Source organism: Podarcis cretensis, assembly GCF_951804945.1.
Source record: "Podarcis cretensis genome assembly, chromosome: 1".
Lineage (NCBI taxonomy): Eukaryota > Metazoa > Chordata > Lepidosauria > Squamata > Lacertidae > Podarcis > Podarcis cretensis.
In genome coordinates this window covers 12,658,303-12,683,324 of record NC_137170.1, presented here as the reverse complement: position 1 = coordinate 12,683,324, position 25,022 = coordinate 12,658,303, and the positions used below count along the sequence as shown (strand labels likewise).

Here is a 25,022-nt window from a genome sequence, read left to right as displayed (position 1 = left end):
TTAAGCAAGGTGGTTTAAAGCTGATTTGTTACTATTATGGTGATGAAAAGGGACAAACTTAAACAAGCCTTGCACCATGTAAGCATTTACAAAGACAAATCCTTTTAAGGAAATTATTAATCTTAATATCAACTGCATTTACTTTAAGCACCATCTACCTGTCAGCAAGGCAGATATAGAAAAAGCATGGCACCTATCTGATAAAAGTTCCTAGATTTGAAATTTGGATGAAAACTTTCAATGAAATATACAATTCTATTATTCTATGTCCACCTGAAAAGTCCTTTTGCAGACATCGGAAGTTGTCCCTGACCTACTCTTGATTTAGAACTATCTTTTTCAGAACTATCACATATCATTTTCGGAATATGAAAGAGGGGAAATTCAACACTCCCTAGTGGGGAATATTGCAAGGGCATTTGTATCCTTTTAATGAAAAATTTATTTTCCTGCAGCGAAACCCAGACATGAAGCAGTTAGTTATTCCCCCAGGATATGATAAGCTACACTATTTATCTCTGGAACATATCACAATAGAATATACTTGTCCAAACACATTAGAAAATTCACACAGCAGTATGAATGCACACAAATTGGCCACGTTAAATTTGGAATCTGATTTCTAGCCCATATGAAAGTTTAGCATTTATGAATGTGGCAGGCGCATAGTGTAAAAATCAGACCCCTATAAAAAAGCATCACATTGATATTTTCAGTAACTAATAGGTGCTTATTCCAAATATATTATGACCTTAAATACTATAGCTACTGGGATTTTACTGCAGAAGTTTGTCTGTCTACATGGGACAGTAAAGTGAACAGCTGAGTGGCAATTATCTAATTACACAGCCATGGGTTGCTCGGGCTTAAATTATAACAGGACTCTTTCCAGAATTCAATCCATCAAAGCTATTAAGAAGGCCAAAGGATCCTTCACCTCACAGAGATCTCCTGAGAAGCCTTGAGGACAGAGACAGCGGAATCCATTCACCAAGTTCTCACAACGTCCTGCATTTTGACATGGGTTGCTCATGCATTCATCAACTTCTGTTTCGCAGTTCTTTCCTATGAAACCAGGGGGGCACATGCAGTGGTAACCATTCACGACATCCTACGGGAAACGAAAGATCGAAAGGAGAGCACTTATGTCAGAAGGTACTGGGAACAGACTTTCATCTCATTTTCTTCAAATAAAATGAAACTAGAATCTCAGAACCACAAATTTTCATTTTATTTTTTTTAAACAAGAGAGGCAAGATTCATCTGGATTAACAACGAAATTATGCTTTAGTACAGAAGGAGTGGCTCCTAAGACCATTCTCCTATAGCTTTTAATCTCTTTCTTTCTCTTTGGTGATCACTCGTAGCAGAGTAACATTGTCTTCCATGAATATGGTGCTAACAATGAGTCCGTAAGTGACTGTGGAGGCCAATTCTGGATCCATACATCCTTCCACAGTAGGGACATAGGTTTCCGGGAGGGAGTTGATCAAGGTGAGGGTTTGCCAAACATGCCTTCCTCTTAGCATGTTTCTCCCTTTCGTCCTGAGTTTGTGCTTTGTCAAAGTCCATGACGCCTTTGGTAGAGGCTATTCTCCAATAGAGATTAAATCTAGTCCCATGGGGGCTACCTGCTTCCTTTGAGCCTGCTGGATGTTCACTTCTCCACACTGTGAAAAGTGACTGCTTATAGGCCTACATTCTGCCTCTTGCCTTTTAACAAACTGATGAGCCGCTGCTAGATTTCATTTCTTTATAACTATGTTCTCAGGAGAAGACAACTTGCAGTGCATCCAAAAAACTGCACCTATGAAATGGCTACATTCATTACATATCCAAACTGGTTATCCATGTAAATCACATTAGGTGTTTTCTTTTACCAAACCTATGCTCACTTTTAAACCCCCTAGCATAGCTATTCTGGTTAAAAGTGAAAAAGCTAAGTTTTAAAATCATGCTTATTATTCCAGGATAAATTCCTAGAACCTTTTTAAAAGAAAGTTGCTTTCCAACCCTGTAGTACAGAGACTGATGACACAGAGAAACATACCAGAGTAAGTAGCTCAGCAGTTTCATGTTTGAATTTTTAGAATTCTTGGACAAATGCCACCTAGTACTACTAACTTAATCAGTTGGCTCCAAAGCCATCCTATGAACGTTTCAGAGGAACAGTTCTTCCCGTTTGCTATTCAAAATGCTAACATGTGGACCATACTTCAAATGTTCTTGATTATTCCAAGAATCATTTAACAGCAGCATTCCTACCTAATCTTAGTACCATAAAGTCAACAGTCTTTTTTTTTTTTAACAGAAAGGGAAGGGGTCAGTGTGGACAGAGTTCTACCTAACTGCTCTCGAAGAAACAAGTCTGAACCAAAATAGTATGCACATACGGTTCAATAACTACTCAGGTACAATCCACCAAATTTAGACATTTGTCCGTTTGATTTCAATGGAAGGGATATGAATTGCTCCCACTGAAATCAATTGTGCTTCAAAAGCACTCAGGTTGGCTACATAGTATCCCATTTATTTAGATTGTTTGTGGCTTTTATCCCTTCATCAGCATAATTTTCAACTTCCCAAAAAAGAAACATGCGTGTATGGGATGTGAAGCACAACAAGCAGCATGATACAAGGAGGTCCTCAGTGACGGGGGATGGAAGTTCCCCCCATTTTTCAAGTTCTTTAGCAACAACGAATGGCTGCTAACTGCAAATTATGATATAAAACAATCTTGGCATCTGAAAAAAATCTCATGCAAATTATCCAAAATTTCCAAAAAAGACAAGTCACTGCCCTCAAATATGGTTTTGTGTAGGCTGGCTTGATTTACTCTTTAAACTAGCAATGAACAAGCAACTTAAAATATATTGTGATAATCAATGCAAGGCTAAATGCTGCCAGAAGAAAAACAGCTCAAATATATTGCAGACCTCCCAAACACTCAAACTGTTCCTGAGGAGCTGTTATTGTGGAGAGAAGAGGAGAGTGGGGAATTACAGGGAAACATCACCTGGAAGGTGAGGGGCAGTTCCAAATCTGACAACCAGTGCTACCTGCTCTGTCGTGTTCTCATTCAGATGCGGAGCTAAGCTAAACCATGGCTTGGCAAAGATGAGCCAACGTGTGGGCTTCCAGAGGGGAGATCATGGTCACTTAGCTCCTCCTCCAGTTGTTCTGATGCTGCACTGAGTGAAACCATGGGTTGTCTTAGTGAGGGCTTAGCCAAACTTGGCCCTCCAGCTGTTTTGGGACTACAGTTCCCATCATCCCTGACCACTGGTCCTGTTAGCTAGGGATGATGGGAGTTGTAGTCCCAAAACAGCTGGAGGGCCAAGTTTGGCCATGCCTGTCTTAGTGTGAACCCAGGCTCATGGCTTAAATCTCCCAGACAAACCATGAACTGTAAGCCCATAGGATAAACCTTGGCTATAGCTTGCGGTTTGTCTGGGGGAGTGAAACCAGGAATCTGGGTTAAGGCAACATTTCAAACCAAACCATGAGTTCACTCAGCACAGCAGCAGAATTGGAGAAGCAAAGCAGCTGCAATTTTCTTTCCAGGAGCCCGCACACCTGCTCATTCACAGTAGTAATAATAGTAATATTTTTTTTATTTGCACCCCACCCATCTGACTTGGTTGCCCCAGTCACTTTGATCGACTTCCAGCATATAACTAAACCATCATATGGCTTAGCGCATGCTTCCTCAACCTTGGCCCTCCAGATGTTTTGAGACTACAATTCCCATCAACCCTGACCACTGGGTCCTGCTAGCTAAGGATCATGGGAGTTGTAGGCCAAAAACATCTGCTGGGCTGAAGTTGAGGAAGCCTGGATTAGCATTAACATGTGAACTGGGCCATAGGTTGAATTTTAAGGAGCAGCAGCTCCAGAGCACCTCAAAACAAGAAAACAAAACAAATGCATTTAATCTTACCTTACAAGTTCCTCCATTTTGACACTGCCCATGACAATCATTAATATCTAGGGATAAAATACAAATGACATTAAAAATAAAAAATAAAAGACTGGAACTCAATTGCAACGAATAGACTGAAGATGAGTTAGCAACGTCTGTTCATTCTTAATAAGCAATCTGAAGTCTTCCAGAGGCAAGGAAAATACAAGCTGTATGGGTGATGAAGGTTTGAATACCAGGCAATATTCAAGCAAAAACGTCAAGTTAGTCTTCCCAAGACCAGAATACTGAAGCTACTCCCCAAGTTAGTTCATTCCACAACTCAAACGTTAAGGCTTTAGATGCAAGGAAACATCTGCTAAGGGAGTCACCATACATGGTTCTTTGAAAGGCTTTAAAGATATCTTTATCATTTCTAAAGATGTCTTAAATTAGGAATTAGGAATGTTTTGATATATTCTATAAATAAAAGCTCTTTTAGGGTCAGATATATATATATATATATATACACGCAAGATTAAATACTGACTGATGTGACAATTTACTCCTTTCCATCCTGGAATGCAGTCACAGTAATATCCACCAATAAGATTTTTGCAAGAATGAGCATTAAGACAGGGTTTCCCTTCACACTCATTAGCATCTGTGAAAGAAGAGAAAGAAAAGCAGGGAGTGAAGAACAAACCCAGAAATAGACTGCCCTTGCACCAAAGCAGAGCCTCCAAAATATCAGCTACACGTCACGGTGACACGTTTGCTGATATTTTCAACATGCATGCTGCATAATTTTCCCTATAAAGCAAGCACCAATGATTATAAGCTTTGTGGTTCTATTAAACTCCAGTTATGGAGCTAAAAGAGATTATCTGAACAGGCCAGCTCCCCAAGTCTTTGAGCAAAAGTATAATAAATACTAGTTTGGGGAACTGTGAGCAATGACGGCTACCGTAGGAGTTTTTCCAGGTGTGGAGAATATGTAAATGATATCCAGCATCGACAATGCCTAGGAATTTGTATAGAAGTGGTAGGAAATGCAGCAGATTGGAAGAATGATACTGGAAATCTGCCATGTTGGTTACCACGAGGGCCCAGCAGCTTCTACTTGTGCATCCATTGACTTGTTCCCCTGCTGTCCTTGCCCATTTCTTGTGACTTCCCTCGTGGTTTGATGGGTCTTGGGCACAATACAATCCAGGTTGGGGGAGTGCTTAACGGTGGATTGTGCCGAAGGAGTGACGGACAGGTCTAGCCTGCCCACTCATCTTCAGAGACTACTTAAATGCTTCTGCATAGCCCTGAGGCATGCATGTAGTACAGGAAAAAATATTTTGGGTCAAGCAACGTGCAGGAATAAGGGAGCAGTCGATAAGCACACCCCCCGAGGCAACAGGAGCCAAGTGTAGTAGCTTAACAGTGCAAGCATGCCCTAATTTTAGCCACCCTAGGAGTTAAGTCCACCACTATTATCATGCTGAAGACAATTTCATACGTTGCTCAAGTTTGCAGCAACATAGCCTGTTCCTGCACTCAGAGGCATTTAAAAGCATCACACACTCTGATTCTCACAAGATTAACTCAGAAGTAGCTAAAACATCAAAGGAAGCATTTATACAAAATGACTCAGAAGCAGCTAAAACATCAAAGGAACCATTTGCACAAAATGACAACAATATACTTACAATAATGAATGCGACTAATTTTAAAGATAGCTTACAGTCTTGACTTACCAAGCTGGCAGGTTGCCCCAATCCACTGCTGTGGACATATGCATTCAAACCCATTAATGCGATCAACACAAGTTCCACCACTAGCACATGGGTTAGAGGCACACTCATCAATATCTGGGGAGGAAAAGAATGGTCTGAGACAACCGTACATGTTGTTTTTGATGCAGATAAATGGGCATAACCATAACTCTTTAGGAAAAGGCTATCAAATCTCATGGACAGTTTGGAAATCACCAACTCAAGATCTGAAGTGTTTATGCTCAAGTGCTCCCCGTCAGGAAGTGATCATCCCTCTTTAAGATCCTAAAGCAGTTCCACTGCAGTGCAACTCATAAACAGACACGTTTTAAACCTTCCATGATATTAAGCGTGAGAACTCTAAGAACAATCCCGATTCTTTTTTAAAAAAGAAAGGCAACCAGCTCTCATTCACTAACCATTTGCTTAAGTGTAAATATATCTTTACAATTTGTGGTATTAATCAAAGCATGTCCAAAGTCCATTTTGGGGCCTAATTCCTTACCATATGCCTTTGAGAGCAAAGTATTACATCAAGGAATAGCGATGCAAGCCCTCAGCAGAAACAGAAAAACACAACTCGCCTCTACTGATTATTTTGCTACCCATCACCTCCAAAAATATACCACTCTCCTCCCGCACCTCCACGCAAATGTGCTGCTGCATGAAGAAATCAAACAGTTTGCTTTTTGCCTCAACTTTCAAGAGAGTTCTGTTGTTTTGATCCTATACATGTGTAATCCTAAATGTGGTGCTGCAGAGGCCACAAGGAAAAGGAGAACAGCCCCCAGATAACACTTGAAGTGAAAGTTACTTTGCCAGGAACTTTTTGATTATAAGCATGTTAGCAAGGCTCTGAAGCACTTGCACTCATTAGGTACTGTGCAATGCTCGATTAACTATTAATCTGCTACATCAACCAATTAAGCTTCTGACTGACCAAGAAAGGTGTTAATAACCGGACAACCACAAAAAAATTCTTAAAACTACAATGGCAGCCGACATCTTAAGTAGCCTCTGCTCTTCTCACATATGATAGAACCAATGCGATTTCTAAGATGGTGACGCCTGTGATACATACATGCACGCGTGACTAAAGATGTAGAAGATGTTCTCCTCCAGATGTGTTGCTTTATCATGCAGATTTGATCCATCGACTGACAAACTCATACAACTAAAATTTTATTAGCTAAGTGACAATCCTGTTATTGTATCAAAGTGGAAGTGCGATTTCAGTTCACTCAATGAACATTCATTTGCTATAGTTACAAGCACCTAAGAGGGGCGTTTGCATAATCAGTTTGTTTCATGTGCACATACAAGTCATAATATATCTGAAACCAAGCTGTACCTACCAATAGCACACGTTGGTCCACTCCAGCCTGCTGGGCACTGACATTTGAAGCCTGATGAAATTTCGTGGCAAACTCCACCATTAGCACAGGGATTTGATACACAAGCATGCTCAGCTAATAAGAAAAGAAAATTTATCCTTAGTACCCAAATCCAGATTTAAACACTTTTATTTACAAGTATGTAACGAAGGCCTTGCCCTTCCTTCACAAGAGCCCTTTGCCATCTTCCCAAGTTTACTGGAAGCTCTATCTGGAATACATTTACAGACTCTGAAATTTGTCTGCTTCTGTAAGCTATTTGCACTTGAACTAGAACTTCCTTATGCAACATAAAGGGCTTACTCAGATTCCTAATCCTGGTTTGGCATAAGCAGAAGCTTTCGGCGCATGCACTCCTAGGCTCTCCTCACTTATGGGTAGTGATTCCCTACTTCTGACCCTACTTTGCCTATCCATATGAAACAACAAACTGTGGTTTGCTTCAAACAAGCACTGGAGATGGGGGAGAGGAACAAGAGGAAGGAACAAAGCTCCTCAAGGCTTGTTAATATCTAAAGGGGCCCAAAGTCTTATCAATCTGCACACAGGTTTGGTATTTAGCCATCTGAAGAAAACTGATTTTAGATTAGTCATCAAGGGTGACAATAATGACAAAATCACCAACAGCTATGTTTCATTTAATCATGAAAGGTATATGGAGGAACATTATTGTCATCGTAGAAAGTTGAACAAGAACAACAACAACAACAACAACAACAAAAAGACATGCAATTGTTTGTCAGTACCAATTTCACAGTTCTTTCCAGAGTAACCATCTTGGCAAGCACAGCTGTATTCGTCTGGTTCCGTATTCATGCAGGTTCCACCATTCACACATGGGTGATGATTTCCGCAGTAGTTTAAATCTAGACAGAGGGCGAAGGTGGAGTCGGGTTATTTGACACAAGAAGATGCAGAACTACTACGTGGAGATCTTTCAAGAGAAGGGTAGAGGCAGGCAGAGTATCTTTAACACCCATACACCTGTGCCCACTTTCCCCCTTTAATTCATTTTGGCTTCATATCAGTCACTGGGTATATTGCCATCTCAACCAATATCTGTGATGTAAAAGACAAGATAAAGCAAATCTCTTAGGAATAAATGCATTACACTCACACTGGCCTGGTTTGCACACCGCACTAAATCAAACCATGGCTTAGGGTGAGACTGAAGGATCCAGAAGAGGACATCACAGCTGCTTTGCTCCTTCCTGGCTGCTTTGGTGTTGTGCTACACTGAACTAAGTCATGGTTTGGGCTTAGTTTGTCCTGACTCTGGCTTGTGGTTTAGCTTTCTGGACAATCCACAAGCTGTAAACCATAGGGACAACCTTGGTTAGAGTTTGTGGCTTGTCTGGAGAAAGCTAAACCACATAGCTGGGCCAGGATGACACAGTAAGCCAAATCATGGGTTAGTTCACTGTTAGTGTGGCAGCAAAACAACTGGGGAGGAGCAAAGTGGATACATTTCTTCTCTGGGAGCCCACATGCTCATGTTAAGCCATGGTTAGGGATGGCGTGACATGCAAACCATGCAAGGGCAAGCTTGCAAATGGCAAAACCTGCCTGCTTGCTTAAATGCAATAGGCAAGTGCCACCAGAGAGTTAGAAGACAGATGCTCTCTGTAGTGAGCACATGCTTGGAAAAAAACAATCAATATCAGGTTACTAGTTAGTAATGAGATTTAAATTTTAACTATGAATGGAAATTCAGTACCTTTGTTGCAGAGCAGACCACCCCAGTTGGTTTCACATTTGCATTCCCAGGGGACGTTGCAACTCCCATGAGCACAGCCTGGGTAGGGGACACACGCATCGCAGAATTGCCCTTCCCAACCATAATTACACCTAGACATAAGTGCATGTTAAATGTTAGCAACATGATGCTTAATTATCTATAATACACATATTCAGAGCACTGCATTTATTATTTAAAGCAGGCTAATTGTTCCACATGTAACAGAATACTGGAGTATTATAGTGTTCCCCTGTCAGAATGCGCATCTCATGATGTGCTAGCCATACTCTACAAGGATTAAAAAAACAACCTGGCAGTTCCCAGGTGAATAAAGGACTTCTGCCCAGAAAAACCTCCATATATAAAAGAAATATAGCTCCACCACAGCCGAAACAACTGACAAAGCGGAATTTGTTTTAGGCAAGAGCAGCTTATTTGTACCAAGATGTGCGATTCATTTTTTAGACCCAGAAATGGCCCAAAATGAAAAGCTCTCTAAGTTGCCATTATGATGCTCAAACTCCATTTACTTCGATGGCATTTCAATAGACTGTGTCAGATTTGCTGTAATTCCAAACATACTTATTGCTTAATACATCCCATCAGTTTCAATGAGGCTTGCATGTGCATAGGACTGTAACGTTAATCTGTCGTCACAACGCTCTTTAAGCTTACAGCAGCGTCCCTGCTTACTTACAGTAAGTTACAAGATAGTCAAACCCCAGGGCTCATTTGAGAGGCCTAAAAATGGCTTAGGCCAACCAGTCACAAAACAGGAGTACAAGGGCAGAGCAGTAAAAAAAATAAATAAAATAAAATAAAATAAAATAAAATGGAGGCAGATGGAAGCAGAGATTGGCTTAATCAACTGGAAATTACTGGCATTGTTTTCTATTTAATCCCTTTTGGAATTTTTCTTGTAGCAGGTAGTTCAGCTTTCCTCAAGCTATATACCGTTATTGGTTCTGGAGGTATTGATTTTACGAATCTGAGTAGAGAAGGATTTCTGCTTTATGTTTTTCTTCCTCATCACATGCTCCTCAAAGCATTTTTACCCATCTCCTTTCATTTCTTCTCACATTCTCCTTTTGCACTAAAACCGGAAGCTTGGGAGGCTGGCATAGGGTAACAGATATTTGCTGTCCCTTTTACATTCAATTCTTGCTCTTATGAAGCTCCCATCTCTTACTCACTTCCTGTCTATTTCCATTTTATTATTACCATTACTCTTGGAGCTGCAGCTAGACTGTCTAATCCAAAGGCTACTGAATGACGAGGGGATGGGCTGCATCTGAAAGCGAGCAGAAAAACTAGCAGTCCCTGGCCCAGTTTTGAGCACTGCCGGTCTCGGGAATACTTGGTTCATTACAGCTTGCCTTTTTTTTTGGTCAAAAAAACTATTCACTCCCCCTACAAGAGCTTGAGCACAACAATAACTCAATCACAAAACAGAAAATGAAGGTGACATGGAACCCCTTCCAATGAAGTGATCTGCTCATGAAGAGCAGTTGGGAAGAATGGAATGATGGAGGGCAGTTGTGGAGCTACATGTGGGGCACAGAGAGTCCCATGAGGATTTGCTCCTGCCCGCTTAGGTTGTGTATGGCTGCTAAGCAGGCAACTTTTCATTTCTGTCTCCGGCTTCCCTTCCCTTCCCCCCACCTGTCACCAGGGCTGTAGCTAGGGGGTGGCGAGGTGGGCCACCTCCAGGGGCGCAAGCGTTGGGGGGTAGCGCAAAATTGTCTAAAAATATGTCCACAAATATCCATTATTGCCTCATAAGAAATGGTTTTAAATAGAGGGTGAATTGAATGGGTGGAAGGGGGGTGGGTTGGAGGAGAGGAGGAAAGAAGAGCTGATTTGTCCATGGCCAGGGGGCGCAATCTGGACGCTTCTGCCAGGGGCGCAAGACCACCTAGCTACAGCTCGCTCTGTCATTCCGTTTCTTGCTGTAGCTCCTATTTAATTCCTTTCCTTTTTGCTTCTGCTGTGTTCTTCCCTTCCTCCTTCCTTTATCTTACAGCGTTCTTTCCTTTCTTTCCTCTCCCTATCACGTCTTGTACTGCCCTTTCTGCTTTAGCCTCCCTCTCCCCGAAAGACCCAATGAACACACTGCTTCTTAGCTAACATGCAATTTTGCTATGAACAGGAGCTTTTCAAGACCAGTCTTCTTGCCTCATTCGTTCCCTTTCCCTCCCACCACCCCAAAACATGTATCTTCAAGTTTTTCTTTCTGGCTTTTTTTTTAAAAAAAACCCCTCTTTTCATCCTGGAGTTTTGTTCTGTGCAATCTCCTGGGATTTCCAAACACTCCTCCTCCTGCAAGTCTGCCAATGTCACTCCTCTTGTGCAGGGGTAGTGCTGCTTTGGCTGTATGTAAACAACAGCACTCTCCCCCCCCCCCCTGCCCCAAACTGGAAATGATTACATGAATGATTGCATGAATGGAATGAGAAAATACTGCATGGGTCTATCCCACAAAGCACAGTTGGCTTTGAAACGTGGAAGGCAAATGGAACATTATGAAGCCACGTGGGAGGAGTCGTGGAGGAATCTCATTTCTTTGGGGAACAGTCTTTCCATTTAAGAAACAGGTATTGTTATCAGGAACTTACCCGGTGGCAATATAAAGCTAAAGACCCAGTAGAACAAAGCAAACCAGAGAGAGGTTCATTTGCATTCATTTTGTTTGCCTACATGCAAACCAGCTACCTGCACATGGAAAAGGCTTATGGTTTAACTGCTGAATTTCTGCAGGAACCAAATAAATAAGCCCGTGACTATCTACAGTATCCACATTTTCCATGCTCCCTTACCGTGCAAGTTGTAAAGATCTAGTTGATTTTGTGCTGCACTATCAACATGTTTCAAGGGACAGCGAGTTCATTTGGATAATTAAAGAGTTTTGGTAAACAGGGGTTGCTAGGTGCTTAAACGACAAAAGCTCCTGCTGTATAAGCGCGGCATGCGTCCTTGCGACTACAATCTAGAACAGCAAGGGATCCTTGCGAAGGTTTTCCTCAAATGTGGGTGGGTGGGGGAGGCAGGCATATAATTGGGCGCCTCATAAACCTAAACAACAAAGCACGGGTTTTCCCAAAGTGCAACCTCCCACAGAGACTGCTGAAAAGGGAGAATGAAGCTGCATCTTCTTGACTGCTGAGGCTGAAGGCTTCAGGTGCAAGATGAACTGGCACAGTGAATGGAGGGAGGGAAGCCAGGCAAATATGCCTTGTGAGGTTTCTACACCCAGGAACTGAAGATCTAGGGCATCATTTCAAGTATTTAAACCACTGAGCCTAGGGCTTGCCGGTTGGAAGGTCAGCAGTTTGAATCCCCACGACCAAGTGAGCTCCCGTTGCTTGGTCCCAGCTCCTAGCAGTTCGAAAGCACACCAGTGCAAGTAGATAAATAGATAAATAGATAAATAAATGGCGGGAAGGTAAACGGTGTTTCCGTGCGCTGCTCTGGTTTCACCAGAAGCGGCTTAGTCATGCTGGCCACATGACTCCGAAAAACTGTCTGCAGAAGCGGACAAACGTCGGCTCCCTCGGCCAGTAAAGCGAGATGAGCACCACAACCCCTGAGTTGTTTGCGACTGGGCTTAACTGTCAGGGGTCCTTTACCTTTTAGCACTAGATGGAATGTCTCTTCCCCTTGCATTTTCCCTCCCTTGATCCAAGAATTGTAGAGTTGGAAAGGACCCTGAGGACCACCAAGTTCAACCCCCTGCAATGTGGGAATATGCAGCTGTCCCATACGGGGACCAAACCTGCAACCCTGGCATTTGATCAGAGGGAATGGGGTGCTAAAACAGCCTCTCCCTCACTATTCATTTGTCCTTGCCATTGCTGCCCATCCAAACAAAGAGTAAGGCAGAGGCTCTTTTAACACCATATTCTCCCAGTGTCCGTAAACTTCTTGGCTCAAGCCACCAAGATAAGCCAGGAACCCCATTCCACCTGGCCTGTGAGACAATCCCCGTGCCTTGTGACAGTTTGATTGTGCATGTGGAGCTATTTTCCTGGAGTTGCTACAGGCCTTGCAAGAGCAGTAGTGTCAGGAACACCAGAATTCGAAAGAAACCAACTTTTGCATGCTGCAACATCAGGAGATGAGTTATGGGAATTGTTTTCAGGGATGCCAACAGGATTTCCTAGGCCCTTTAGGCTGTGTGTGGATTGGGACCTCCACAAATCCCCACCAAGAACTGCTGCCTACGTACATGTATTAACTTAGCCTAGTTTATCTTGCAGGACAGTTACAAAGATTAAAAGTGGGAGAATACGGTAATGTATGCGACCTTGAGCTACTGGGAGGAAAAACGAAACACAAATATATGATGCCATGAATGTAAAGAAAAACAAACAAGCACAAAGCGAGGAAAGCAACCCCTCTAGCTTTAACTGTAAGATTTCATAGTCCTGATATTTACCACAAAACACCCACTTCCTAAAGTTTGCCAACCCTGATAAATAACAAGCCAAAAATAATCTAAATAAGTGCAATTTCACCATTTTGGTGTCTGAACTAGAAAGTCCCAGCTTGTCCTACCTCGCAGGGCTGTTGTGAAGATAAAAAAGGAGGGGGAGTAATGGACACAAGCTTGAGCTGCCCTTCCTATCCCCTTAATACAACCCTTTTGTCAGCGTGTATGTCAGTATCTAAATTTGCTATCAAAGCAAATGCCAGAAACCCTTCACACTTTTTATCTATTAACCTTGCAGATTTCTGACACTTCACAAGGTATAAAGTAAAATGGGAAAAGGGTTGGGAGTTTGCACTGCTGGTCTGGCACCAACGTGCAGAGAATTTCAGAACTGCTCAGGAGACTCCCACCTGCTAACTCTTTTTCTGCCCACACATCAGAAAGGCAACATCTGTAAATAATGCAAGAGGACGTATGGGGAAATGGGAATTTGTGTTTCTCTCCCCATCCACCCACTCTCCTCAATGCCTTCAAAGATACTCCTCACAATGATGTTCCTGTATCAAAAACAAGTAATTGCCACTATGCAAATGTGCCCGTGGGCCAGGGAGTCCTTGATTCAAATTTCACGTCAGCCATAAACTCAGTTAAGTATCTTTGACCAAGCTATTGTCTCTGCCTCAGCCCACTGTCTCTAATATTATTTGCATACTCAAATAATGGAAAGTTAGACACAGGAATATGTAACTGAAATGCGGATAAAGATACACATTAATACAGCTGAAAATTAAGAGATAGGATATAATTAAAGTGGAATATTTCAGTTTACTTCACCACTACAGCAGATTTGGTATACTGTCACACATCCCACAATATTCCACAACAGCCCACTTCTATGCTAATTTATATATTAGGAGGGGAATGCAGAAACAACTATCTCCCTGGTTTTTTAGCTTTATAACATCAGAACTGGTTCAGTTTAATGCCATTACTTTAATTTAGAAAGCATTTGGCTAAATAAGGGTTCTTGTTATCCAAACATGCTGCTGCTTTACAAAAATGCATTTTCTCAACCTAGTTCGATTATCAAAAGGAAGTAAAAACAAATATTGCTGCCCCTGTGGCTGATACGCTAACCAAGAAAGCAGTAAGCGCATAATATATATCACAACTTTTAAGAAGCAGCTAGTTTTGAACATAAACATCTGCAGAGCTTGCATCCTACAATACATTCTGGGGTGGGGGCTCCAGGTTTTGAGGGGGCTGGTGCCTTGTCTTTCTAAAATCAGGTGGCCATGAGCCACCTGTAATTTTAAATTCCCCACAGTTCCCCAACATAGCACAGCTTGTGGGCACTGTGGGAAATTTAAAATCACAGGCAACTCACAAAACCAAAGTTGGAGGTGGGGATGGAAAAGTCAAGGTCCAATCCAGAGAAGGCATCAGCACCAATGGGCCCTTGGTAGCTACCAAATTTTGCCACTGCATGTGATCCTATTGCAAGAAAAGACTTAGCTTCCTATTACAATGTTGTACCAGTAAAAATGATTGCCTAACCAAAGGAACACAGTGTTTACAAGTCAAAAGGTTATGTACAGCAAGCTGATTAGTTGTCACATCTATAAAGGAAGGATAAATTGAAGGTTTCCTGCCTAACAGGAAGTCTGGTCATATTCAACATGAATAGAAGCTAGAACAGCTTAATTTCATTTCTGTATGTGAAATTGTTCAGGAATTACTACACATCCCCAGAACCTGCTGAAAAATAAAAATGTTGACAGGGAAAATTAAGAGGATGTCTAAAGAGAACAGTTCTTCATCATGACTGAAACTAAGAAAGGAGAAAGAAAAATGGGAGTCTGAGCTCATTGCAGCTTTAATTCACTGCTGAACTAATAGGACTGTTCTGTGATTGGCTACATAAAAACTGCTACTGCAAAATGTTTATTACGAACCTTATTATGAAGAATTAAAAGAGTAACGTCTGTATCACCAAGGCACCACAAATACAGTGTCACACAAATTCCCCTTTGCCTCTGAAAAGCCCCAAACTATTTTGCCAGCAGTCATAAAAAACAATTGGACTTTGGTGCGTGCGTTTGTGTGTGACACATAACCACCTATTCATGAATTCAAGAGCTTTCTTCACCATACAATTAACTTCTAATATGATGATTTTCTGCATAATATTCCCTTAGGAATCATTTAAGAGCTCTGACTAAGCAGGATTCTTCAACATCCCCATTCAAAGATCAGAACGGATATACCAGAGTTCCATTCAAAACATTTCAGAAGCAGAATGAATCCAAGGATTTCTGAAGAGAAGGCACTTCAGCATAAAACAGGGATGGTGGACCCTGCAGCTCTCTAGATGTGGCTGAACTACAACTCCCATCTTGCCCGACCACTGGCCATGATGGTGGATCTCAATGGGAGCTGTAGTCCAACAACATCTGGAGGGCCACAGAGTCCCCATCTCTAGCATAAAATAAGAGCCATAATGCATTCAATAGGGTGGAGGCTAAACGAGAAAAAAAAAACTACGAAATACTCCACACTGCTGGTGGACCTGTAAAGTACACAACTGCATCCGATGCACATTATCTTTTTTTAAAGAACTACCACGGCCATCAGCCTAATGAAAGCAAACTCCTACAGATATGCTTGCACTGGAAAATTTAGGTAAAACATTTCAGACAGGAAAGGACTAGTACTAGTACTAGTGGAGATGTGCGTGTGCATATCTCAATTTCAGAAGCCAACTGCATCATAGGAAGGGGTAAACACACACCCAGTTCAAAACATACCACCGCCACTACTATTGAGTTAGGGCTAATCCACATTTCCTCTTGTCATGACAATTCCTGTTTCCTATGGATTGACGTTTGCTCCAATTTAGCACTAAAGAGCAGGTTTTCCCTGAGAAAGGAGCAGGGCAAGGGGGAAACCACCTGGGCTCGTGCCTACTAAGCAAAGAACAAGAAGTGTGGACAAGCCTTTACTGACATGCAGGTGATGGTGATGGTTGTTGTTGTTGTTTAGTCGTGTCTGACTCTTTGTGACCCCATGGACCAGAGCACGCCAGGCACTCCTATCTTCCACTGCCTCCTGCAGTTTGGTCAAATTCATGTTCATAGCTTCGAGAACATGGTCTAACCATCTCGTCCTCTGTCGTCCCCTTCTCCTTGTGCCCTCAATCTTTCCCAACATCAGGGTCTTTTCCAGGGAGTCTTCTCTTCTCAGGAGGTGGCCAAAGTATTGGAGCCTCAGCTTCAGGATCTGTCCTTCCAGTGAGCACTCAGGGCTGATTTCCTTAAGAATGGATAGGTTTGATTTTCTTGCAGCCCATGGGACTCTCAAGAGTCTCCTCCAGCACCATAATTCAAAAGCATCAATTCTTTGCCAATCAGCCTTCTTTATGGTCCAGCTCTCACTTCCATACATCACTACTGGGAAAACCATAGCTTTAACTATACGGACCTTTGTCGGCAAGGTGATGTATCTGCTTTTTAAGATGCTGTCTAGGTTTGTCATTGCTTTTCTCCCAAGAACCAGGCATCTTTTAATTTCGTTACTGCTGTCACCATCTGCAGTGATCATGGAGCCCAATCAAGTAAAATCTCTAACTGCCTCCATTTCTTCCCCTTCTATTTGCCAGGAGGTAATGGGACCAGTGGCCATTAACTTTTTTTGATGTTGAGCTTCAGACCATATTTTGTGCTCTCCTCTTTCACCCTCATTAAAAGGTTCTTTAATTCCTCCTCACTTTCTGCCATCAAGGTTGTGCAATCTGCATATCTGAGGTTGTTGATATTTCTTCCAGTGCTGCCTTGTCATGGTGAAGGGGCTTGAATAACTCAGAGAAGCTATGAGCTATGCCGTGCAGGGCCACCCAAGACGGACAGGTCATAGTAGAGAGTTTTGACCAAATGTGATCCACCTGGAGTAGGAACTGGCAAGCTACTCCAGTATCCCTGCCAAGAAAACTCCATGGACAAAGACAACAGACGGTGCTAGTACAAGGCTGTAATTCAGTAGCTGAGCACCTACTTTGAGTACAGAAAGTCCATGTTCTATCCTTGGCATCTTCTGGTCGGACCACAAAAGACCCACCTGTAACCAATATACCGAATCTAGAAGCATTTACATCCTGCATCTTTCTCAGGAGCATAAGGTAAGATTTAAAAAAATACACCCCCCAACCCCAAATCTGCGTATATACTTACTTGCATTCCCCAGGTACAGTGCAGCCCCCATGGACTAAATTACATCCTTGTTTGCATACAGCTATCAACAGAAAGAGGGGTAAACATCAGTGAATGCCAACACTTTAGAAAATTTAGTTAAATGGCTTCATTTTGAATACTGCATTTTCTTCATGGAACAAACCTCAATAACACACCTATCAAGCATTTTAACTACTTCTCAGCATCTCCTGAATATGAAAGCTGTTTTCTCTAGGCAGGAGAGATGCAGAAGTTGTATTTCAGACACAACAAGAAGTGCAGAGGGAAAGGAAGCACAAGATACTTGTGCTTCCTGTTCCTCTACAGGAGTTTCATGTCTAAAGTGGCATTTATCTCTGTTCTTATACAGCCATGAACACTTTCTAATTCTGGAAAGATACATATTCAATGATATAAGAACTCCTACAAACTATTATATATTGAAGCTCTGCAGCTTTTAAAATATGCATAGCTCTAAAAAAAATTTAAAAAATCAACCAGAACTGTCTACACAAAAATCCATTCCATAAGTATCTTAAGTTGCTGCACCACAGTCAGACTTCAGGTTGTCCCCTCAGATTAAGCTTGTAGAGCAATCCAGCCTCTCATTTGACCATCAGTTTACGTGTTCAAGTTGTTAAAGCTGAGGCTGAAGTATGTTGAAAGGAGAATGTCCTTGGATAAAAAACCCCAACTCCCAGCTACAACCAGGGTATGTGAAAAATACAAAGTGATTATCGTTGGTACAGCAAGGCGAGTGAAGTTACCTTGCAAGCTGCCTTGAGCATTTTTTAAATTGAAAGGTGAGATAAAAATACAGTGGTACCTTGGTTCTCGAACTTAATCCGTTCCAGGAGCCTGTTCAACTCCCAAAACCGTTCGTAAACCAAGGAGCGGCTTCTGATTGGCTGCAGGAGCTTCCTGCACTCAAGCGGAAGCTGCATTGGATCTTCGTCTTCCGAAAAATGTTTGCAAACTGGAATGCTCACTTCTGGGTTTGAGGCGTTCAGGAGCCAAGCCATTCGAGTACCAAGGTACCACTGTATTTAATAAATGGCTTAATGAAGGTAGATGATGGGCATGCAAAGAACTCAAGAGAAGGACTGCATGCAGTCAAAATTCCGGGATTCTTTGCCTATCTAGGAGTTTCAGATTTGGTGGAGAACACTGAATGAACATGAAAGTTAATCTCTGCTGTGTGCAGACCTTCGCAGGCTCCATTCCAGGCATTTCCAGTTTAAAACGATATAAGACTGTAGGGTCAGATAAGTCCTCCAAGAGCTTGGATGGTCATTGTCGGAGAAGACAATTGTAAACTAGTTCAGCCTTTGCCAACCAGGCACCCTCCAGATGTTTTGGGCTACAAGTTCTGTCAGCATAGCCAGCACTACTGATGGGAGATGCTGTCCAAAACATCTGGAAGATGTCAGGCTGGTCTAGAGAAATCCGTGGTCTGACTCTGTATACAGCAAACCTGGGCCTTTTAAACATTATTATACAATGTTCTGTGGCATGATCAGGTCATGAACAAAGAATCAAGAATTTTAAGATCTGAGCATAATATTCAGTTTTAAGAATGAGTAGTGTGGTACCTTGTTTACATTCGTCACCCATCCAGCCTTCCATACAAGCTTTATTTCCATTTTGGTCACATGTGTAGTGGCCCACGAAGTCATCACGAGGGCCACAAAATTTATTGCACTGGGGGCCATAGTAGTTTTCATCACATTTAACTCGTATTTGTGCTTCAAAATGAACAACATGACCATTCAACTGAAGCGCTTTCCAACGATCTTCCGGGTTGATCATACCAGCAAATGGCACTCTGTCAATTAACAGTTCTTCATCTGAAAAACAAAGAGAGTTCAGTATCCAAAGTGTGCATATCCATTCTGACACAGAGTAGCTCCTATCATAGGGACAAAATGGTCAGCGTAAGTCAACTTGTGGCTTGTTGGCAGGACTCTGCACCAGGAGGTGTTGACTCTGAATGGTGATTTGCACAATCATCAACAACATTAACAAATCAACAATCCCGATCCTGCTATGTTGCTGCTGCTAAACTGAACTAAATATGATACCATTGTGTGACACCCCCCCCCATGAGAATTCAAAGCACAGGGCTCCAGGACAGATGAGACATGTTGGGATAGCTCATTTGGTAGAGCATGAGACTCTTACTTTCACGGTCACGGGTTCAAGCCCCATGTTGGGCAAAAGACTCCTGCATTGCAAGGGGTTGGACTAAATGACTCTCCCAGTTGCTTCCAACTCTATAGTTCTATGATGCTTTGATTTTTAACACCTCTATACACACACAGCAGTCTCTATCCAGTTCACCTCCTGCCCTCCAAACCAACTTTTAAAACAAAACTAAATGCATGCACGTAAGGGCTAAATGCATTTAACAACGTCACAGCTATAGTTTAGCCTTTACATTTGCAGTCCTCCGGGGTTTACTTACATTAAAGAGAAAATACCAGAGGCATGAATAAGTTGGTACATTCCTGTAGCCAGTTTCTCAGAAGTACACCCACTTGAGAATACACTGCTAGCCTCTGCTAGAGTTGAACTCAAATTTCATCTCAAACTATTTTAGATTGTTTGGGGGAAGGGAGGAGAGGAAATTCTCTCCCGTATGCAAGAAGAGGCATGTTGTTCACTACAAAGGGCCAGCTTAAAAATGTACTGTGAACCAGGAAGCTGCAGCTAGTTTGGACAGTGTCAGAGAGAAGGGAATCCTGAAATCAAAAATGCAGAAGGGCAGCAGTGAGGAAGTCTCTGTGTTGCTCTCTCAGATACGCAGTAAACACAAAATCTAAGAACAATGGCTTACAGCGAGCAAGCTTTTTTCCCTTTTTTAAAACCCTGTAAAATATCCACTGTACTAAGACATGCTCTTGCAATTCCAAACTTCAGGATTCCTGCATGTTCCAGTATAGGAGGGTTAATTCCAGTTTGACCTTCTCTTGTTGCATTGGCATTTTGCCCTTCAACCCACCCAGCACCTGTGCAAGCAGAGAAGGGAAGCTAGAATTAGCCCTTTGTATGCAAGGCAAAAGGCAGCATCGTTGCTACTCCGAGCAGTACAGCTTAGCAGGGTTCTCACCAGGCCTTCTGCATATACCTCCTGAATACATATTAGGGTACTACTCCCTTCAGCAAGGGTGCTTCCAGATGGGCTTTGTTGTAGAGCTGGCACTTCTCATACATGCTTGTTTTTTTGAAGATTCACATAAGGCTATCATCAAAATCCCAGCTCATACCTTTATTATTAATAACCCATCCTTCACCCTAACTTCCCAGGGTGCGTCACCATCATCTAGGCACGGTATTAAAAACAGTTCAAAACAACTTCCAATCACATCCGTAGCCAGATGTATAACTAATAAAGGGATGGGTGGAGGAGCCTGCGTGGAAACTGCCTCGCCTGCAGTTGAAACCAGATGACTCCAGGTACTGCATACTTCAAGCTTTTAAGTGCAGTACTCTGATAAGCATTATGGTTCCATTCATTTAATATTTATTAGGTATATTACTCAGCATCCTGTTTGCCAGAACCTCATTTGTTACAAGTGCTTTGCTGGAGGGAGGATTTCTATGAGTTTGTGAAGGTAAGCACAGAGATGTAGGCAGCCACCTAGACATTACTGGGAAAACTAGCCATTAAGAGCAAACACTGGGTTTTCAAAGGAAATGTAGGGGTAAATGGTCATTTTAAGAGAGAATTCTTACCCTTTCTCCTGCCTGGTGATTTCTTATTGCAAATAATTTCATAGCTCTGAAACTGGAAACCTGTGCAGCTTGAATGGGAAGGAAAGAAGGAGCCTTGGGGGAGAACCAGCAGGTGCTAAATTGCACGGGGGTGACTGGGAGGTGCTCTCTCTCTCTCTCTCTCTCTCTCTCTCTCTCTCACACACACACACACACACACAAGGCCTGGCATACGCTGCTGCTACCCTTAGTTTTTGCTTACATCCTACCCATCACCCTGCTTCCGTCTCTAATGATACATGACTAGGCACTGGTAATTAACTTCTCCCCACATAGAGGTATCCACCAGGCTTCTGCTAATGAATCTTGGCTAGGACGCAGGTGCCCATAACTTACCCCACCCCCCACCCCCGTCACAACTGTCAGCGTCCTATGCCTCCCACACCTTGGACTGCTTAAGCTTTGCTTCAAGAGCTCAGATTCAGAAACTGCATGTGCCAATTTGGTAGAAAACAAAGGAAGCACTTATTTGCTCTGGCTAGGAACATTCACTGATATCCGTCTGTCTTGGGAGACAATGGAGGAGTGTGCCTTTGGGGGTGAGGAACAACTGGCATTATATAATTTTCCCCCTTACACCTTCTGGGGTGTTTTAAGCCCACAAGTCACCATTGACTATTAAGCCACAGGCTTTGTTCATAGACAACAAGCTAACTTTTGACGGATCAGTAGTTGTTTTGCTAACATTGGTTCTTGATATTAAGCAAGCGATTGCTGCAGTTCTCCAAAGGCCAGCAATAGAGGAGCACCCAAGCACACAAATATGATAACTTGCCCGATAAAGAACCATGCTCATAAATCAGGTGCACAGCCAACTAAAGATGCACTGCTTTGTCTTCAATGGGATGTTCACCTCCGTATTAAAAACCCCAGGTTCCCCATTGCTACATAAGTGCCCTCACTAAAAATGATTTATTAACCAGCATTGTTTTACAGGGAAAGCCGTATGCTGTTTTAGTAGTATTAGCCAAAATTCTGAAAGAGACTGGAGGCAACAAGTTGTCTACAGAAAGCCATTTCTCTGAATACTACTTTTTCAGAAACTACTGAGCCAGCCTTAAAAAAAATGTATTGAGTGGAATTCAACGTTGTGCAATTACAAAGATTCTTTTTGCACATGCTTAAAGCTTGATTATTACCCTCCCCCCCCCCTCGCCCCACTTGCTGTTCTGGGTGTTCTCTTGATGCCCCCCCCCAGCCAATTTGAAAGGAAGGGCATTGCAGGATAGCCTCATTGTGTAAGTGGAAGCCCTTTTGCAGGGATTATACTGGTGGGGTTTGTTAGGTGAAATCCCATTTACATTGTACATTGACCAAGATATACACCTTGTAAGCTGGCATGAAATTAAGGAAAAGCTGGTAGAGAAGAATTACCACACAATTTTGGAAATTTGGCGAGCTTTACCAGCAGGCACACTGTAATTATGGTTCTTTAGGACTCCTAAGAAAAACCATTTTTCTAGAAGAGATGCATTCTCCTATTTTGATCCTTACCAAGGTACAAGAAGTCAACGACAATCAGCACAGAAAGGAGTAGCAGGGGTTTCAATTTAATGCTAAGGAAGTAAAGTGAACCATAATATTGCAGAACCAGGATCAATCAGATTAGCAGTTTCCAAACCAGAACAGCTATTTTTTTGCTGCTTAACATTTAGATAAATATATGCATCAACCAGATTTTCCTTGTCCTGAGCCATAACTTTAGCAGGCAAAGAAGAATTTAAGGAAAAACACCTCTCGGCAAATTTCCTATTTTCAGATATTTGAAGGCGTCACTCGTGTTGATTCACAGAAGATGTTATGAGTCCCAAATGTCTCTAGGTATATGTCCAACAGATAATGAATCTATACACCAATGAAACCGATGCAGTGAGGTCCATAACCAAAGCACCAGTGGAAAGTGCTGTCAGTGGCCTAAAGGATGTTTCAGAATCTACTTTCGTTTCTCCACACATTTATGGGATCATACATTGGTTATACAATACAGGCCAGACTGAATAAATCTAAAGGCAACACAGCATGCATTAACTGACACCTTGTCTTCAGCCCCAACCAGTATTCCCAGCATAACTTTCAATTACAAAAATTAGGCAAATAATCAGCCCCACACAAAATGTCATTCTCACTATCCACCAAGCTGCAAGCTTGAGAGCAACAGCTGCTCTTAGCTGTGTTAGAAACTGAGATATGAAAGCTGGAGCCCAGGTTATGTGCGCAACAATGGAATGTCCAGGCACGCTTCTTTAACAACAAGAATACAAAGCTGAAAATGAATGAACTGCAGCTAAAATATTATGTTCATTTTTCATATGGTCTAGTCCTTCCCCTGTCCACCCCTCTAATATTCTTAAGAGAGTCTCTTCTCCAGTCTTCAGAGAGTAGCTGGAAGTGGGGAGGCAGAAAAAGGTCCTCCTTTCCTTCCACTCTGCAGTTTTAATCTGAAAACTTAGGCGCTGTACTGCCCAGAGCTCAGAAGCTGCTCACACTAATGAAATTCCCTGTGGCAAAATGCGCCTAGAACAATGGGAGTTTCGAACACTGGCTCTTAGAATCGAAGAGTCATAGAATCGTTGAGTTAGAAGGGACCCCAAGGGTCATCTAGTCCAACCCCTTGCAAATGTGTTAGAGAACACATTTCCAGTTATAGTGGAAGTATATTGATGCATTCATAAGTGCTGTAGCTTAATCTGTAATGACACCCTCACTTCATATGCTATCTAACTGGTCACCCCAAGCTTTTTAAAAATGGCGTGCAGCAGTTTTTCTACTTTTGTCCGTTTCATAATGTTAACGTTTTAATGATATACTCACCAGCTTTTGTCTCATTATCCCAATCCCAGGCTTCTATTATTAACGTGAACGATCTCTGAAACAAAAACACAAATTAATTACTGGAGAGGAACAAAATAAATTATAATTCTGAAAGTGGCAGGAATCTGATTTGGCCGAAGCATCTATTGTTTTCACAAATGTTATTTTGCTTCTTCCAACAACATACAAGTCATTTGTGCAAGAAAAGCTTGAAAAGGCAATCATCAAGAATCTCACATACTGTAAAGCAAGTTTTACAGTTACACTTAAGTGTTGATATGTGTAGTAACCAAATTTATTATATTTTAGAAACCCAAGTCACATATGGTCAAAAAGACTCTATTTAAAGGAAAGCTATTTAACACTGCAACCATGTAGGAGATAATACCTTGATGGGGCAACCCAGTCAGATGGGCAGGATACAAATAAATTAAATTAAATTAATTATTATTATTATTATTATTATTATTATTATTACGAGGGCAGTGGCTAACTTGTGACCATCCAGATGTTATTGGTGACAGATTATGGGAGTTGTCCACCAACATCTGGAGAGCCACAGGTCAGCCACTTGAAATGGAAAATTTCCCAATTCAAAATTTCCCATAAAGCACATACCACTTGTTTCAACCTTGCTGGGCGGAGGTGGGGGGGGAGAGGGACGCGGGTGGCGCTGTGGTCTAAACCACTGAGCCTCTTGGGCTTGCAGATCGTAAGGTCAGCAGTTTGAGTTGCTCTCTCCCAGCTCCTGCCAACCTAGCAGTTTGAAAGCACGCCAGTGCAAATAGATAAATAGGTACTGCTGCGGCTGGAAGGTAAACGGCATTTCCGTGCGCTCTGGCACTCATCACAGTATCCCGTTGCACCAGAAGCGGTTTAGTTCTGCTGGCCACATGACCTGGAAAGCTGTCTGCGGACAAACGGCGTCTCCCTCAGCCTGAAGCAAGATGAGTGCCACACCCCACAGTCAAGTTTGACTGGAC

The 25,022-nt window shown here is 42.3% G+C and overlaps 1 protein-coding gene and 1 long non-coding RNA gene across 3 annotated transcripts in view; one reads left to right on the top strand and one right to left on the bottom strand.

Annotated features, from left to right (window-relative positions):
• The window catches only part of LOC307208969, a 380,739-nt gene extending 363,398 nt beyond the window's left edge, over positions 1–17,341 (top strand). Inside the window, exon 5 of the long non-coding RNA XR_013835277.1 lies at positions 17,052–17,341. This is a non-coding gene — a long non-coding RNA (uncharacterized lncRNA). The remainder of the gene's footprint in view (positions 1–17,051) is intronic.
• Positions 1–25,022, bottom strand: part of JAG2 (jagged canonical Notch ligand 2) — an 87,288-nt gene that overhangs the window by 25,507 nt on the left and 36,759 nt on the right. The window contains exons 3-12 of one of the 2 annotated variants that reach the window (XM_079984585.1): positions 24,040–24,094; positions 19,047–19,301; positions 17,455–17,515; positions 8,779–8,909; positions 7,808–7,927; positions 7,023–7,136; positions 5,650–5,763; positions 4,452–4,565; positions 3,941–3,987; positions 938–1,111 (exon numbers count right to left, since the gene is read on the bottom strand). In XM_079984585.1, the coding sequence (XP_079840711.1) occupies positions 938–1,111; positions 3,941–3,987; positions 4,452–4,565; positions 5,650–5,763; positions 7,023–7,136; positions 7,808–7,927; positions 8,779–8,909; positions 17,455–17,515; positions 19,047–19,301; positions 24,040–24,094 (1,185 nt within the window). The remainder of the gene's footprint in view (positions 1–937; positions 1,112–3,940; positions 3,988–4,451; positions 4,566–5,649; positions 5,764–7,022; positions 7,137–7,807; positions 7,928–8,778; positions 8,910–17,454; positions 17,516–19,046; positions 19,302–24,039; positions 24,095–25,022) is intronic. The other variant, XM_079984586.1, reaches the window with a different exon arrangement.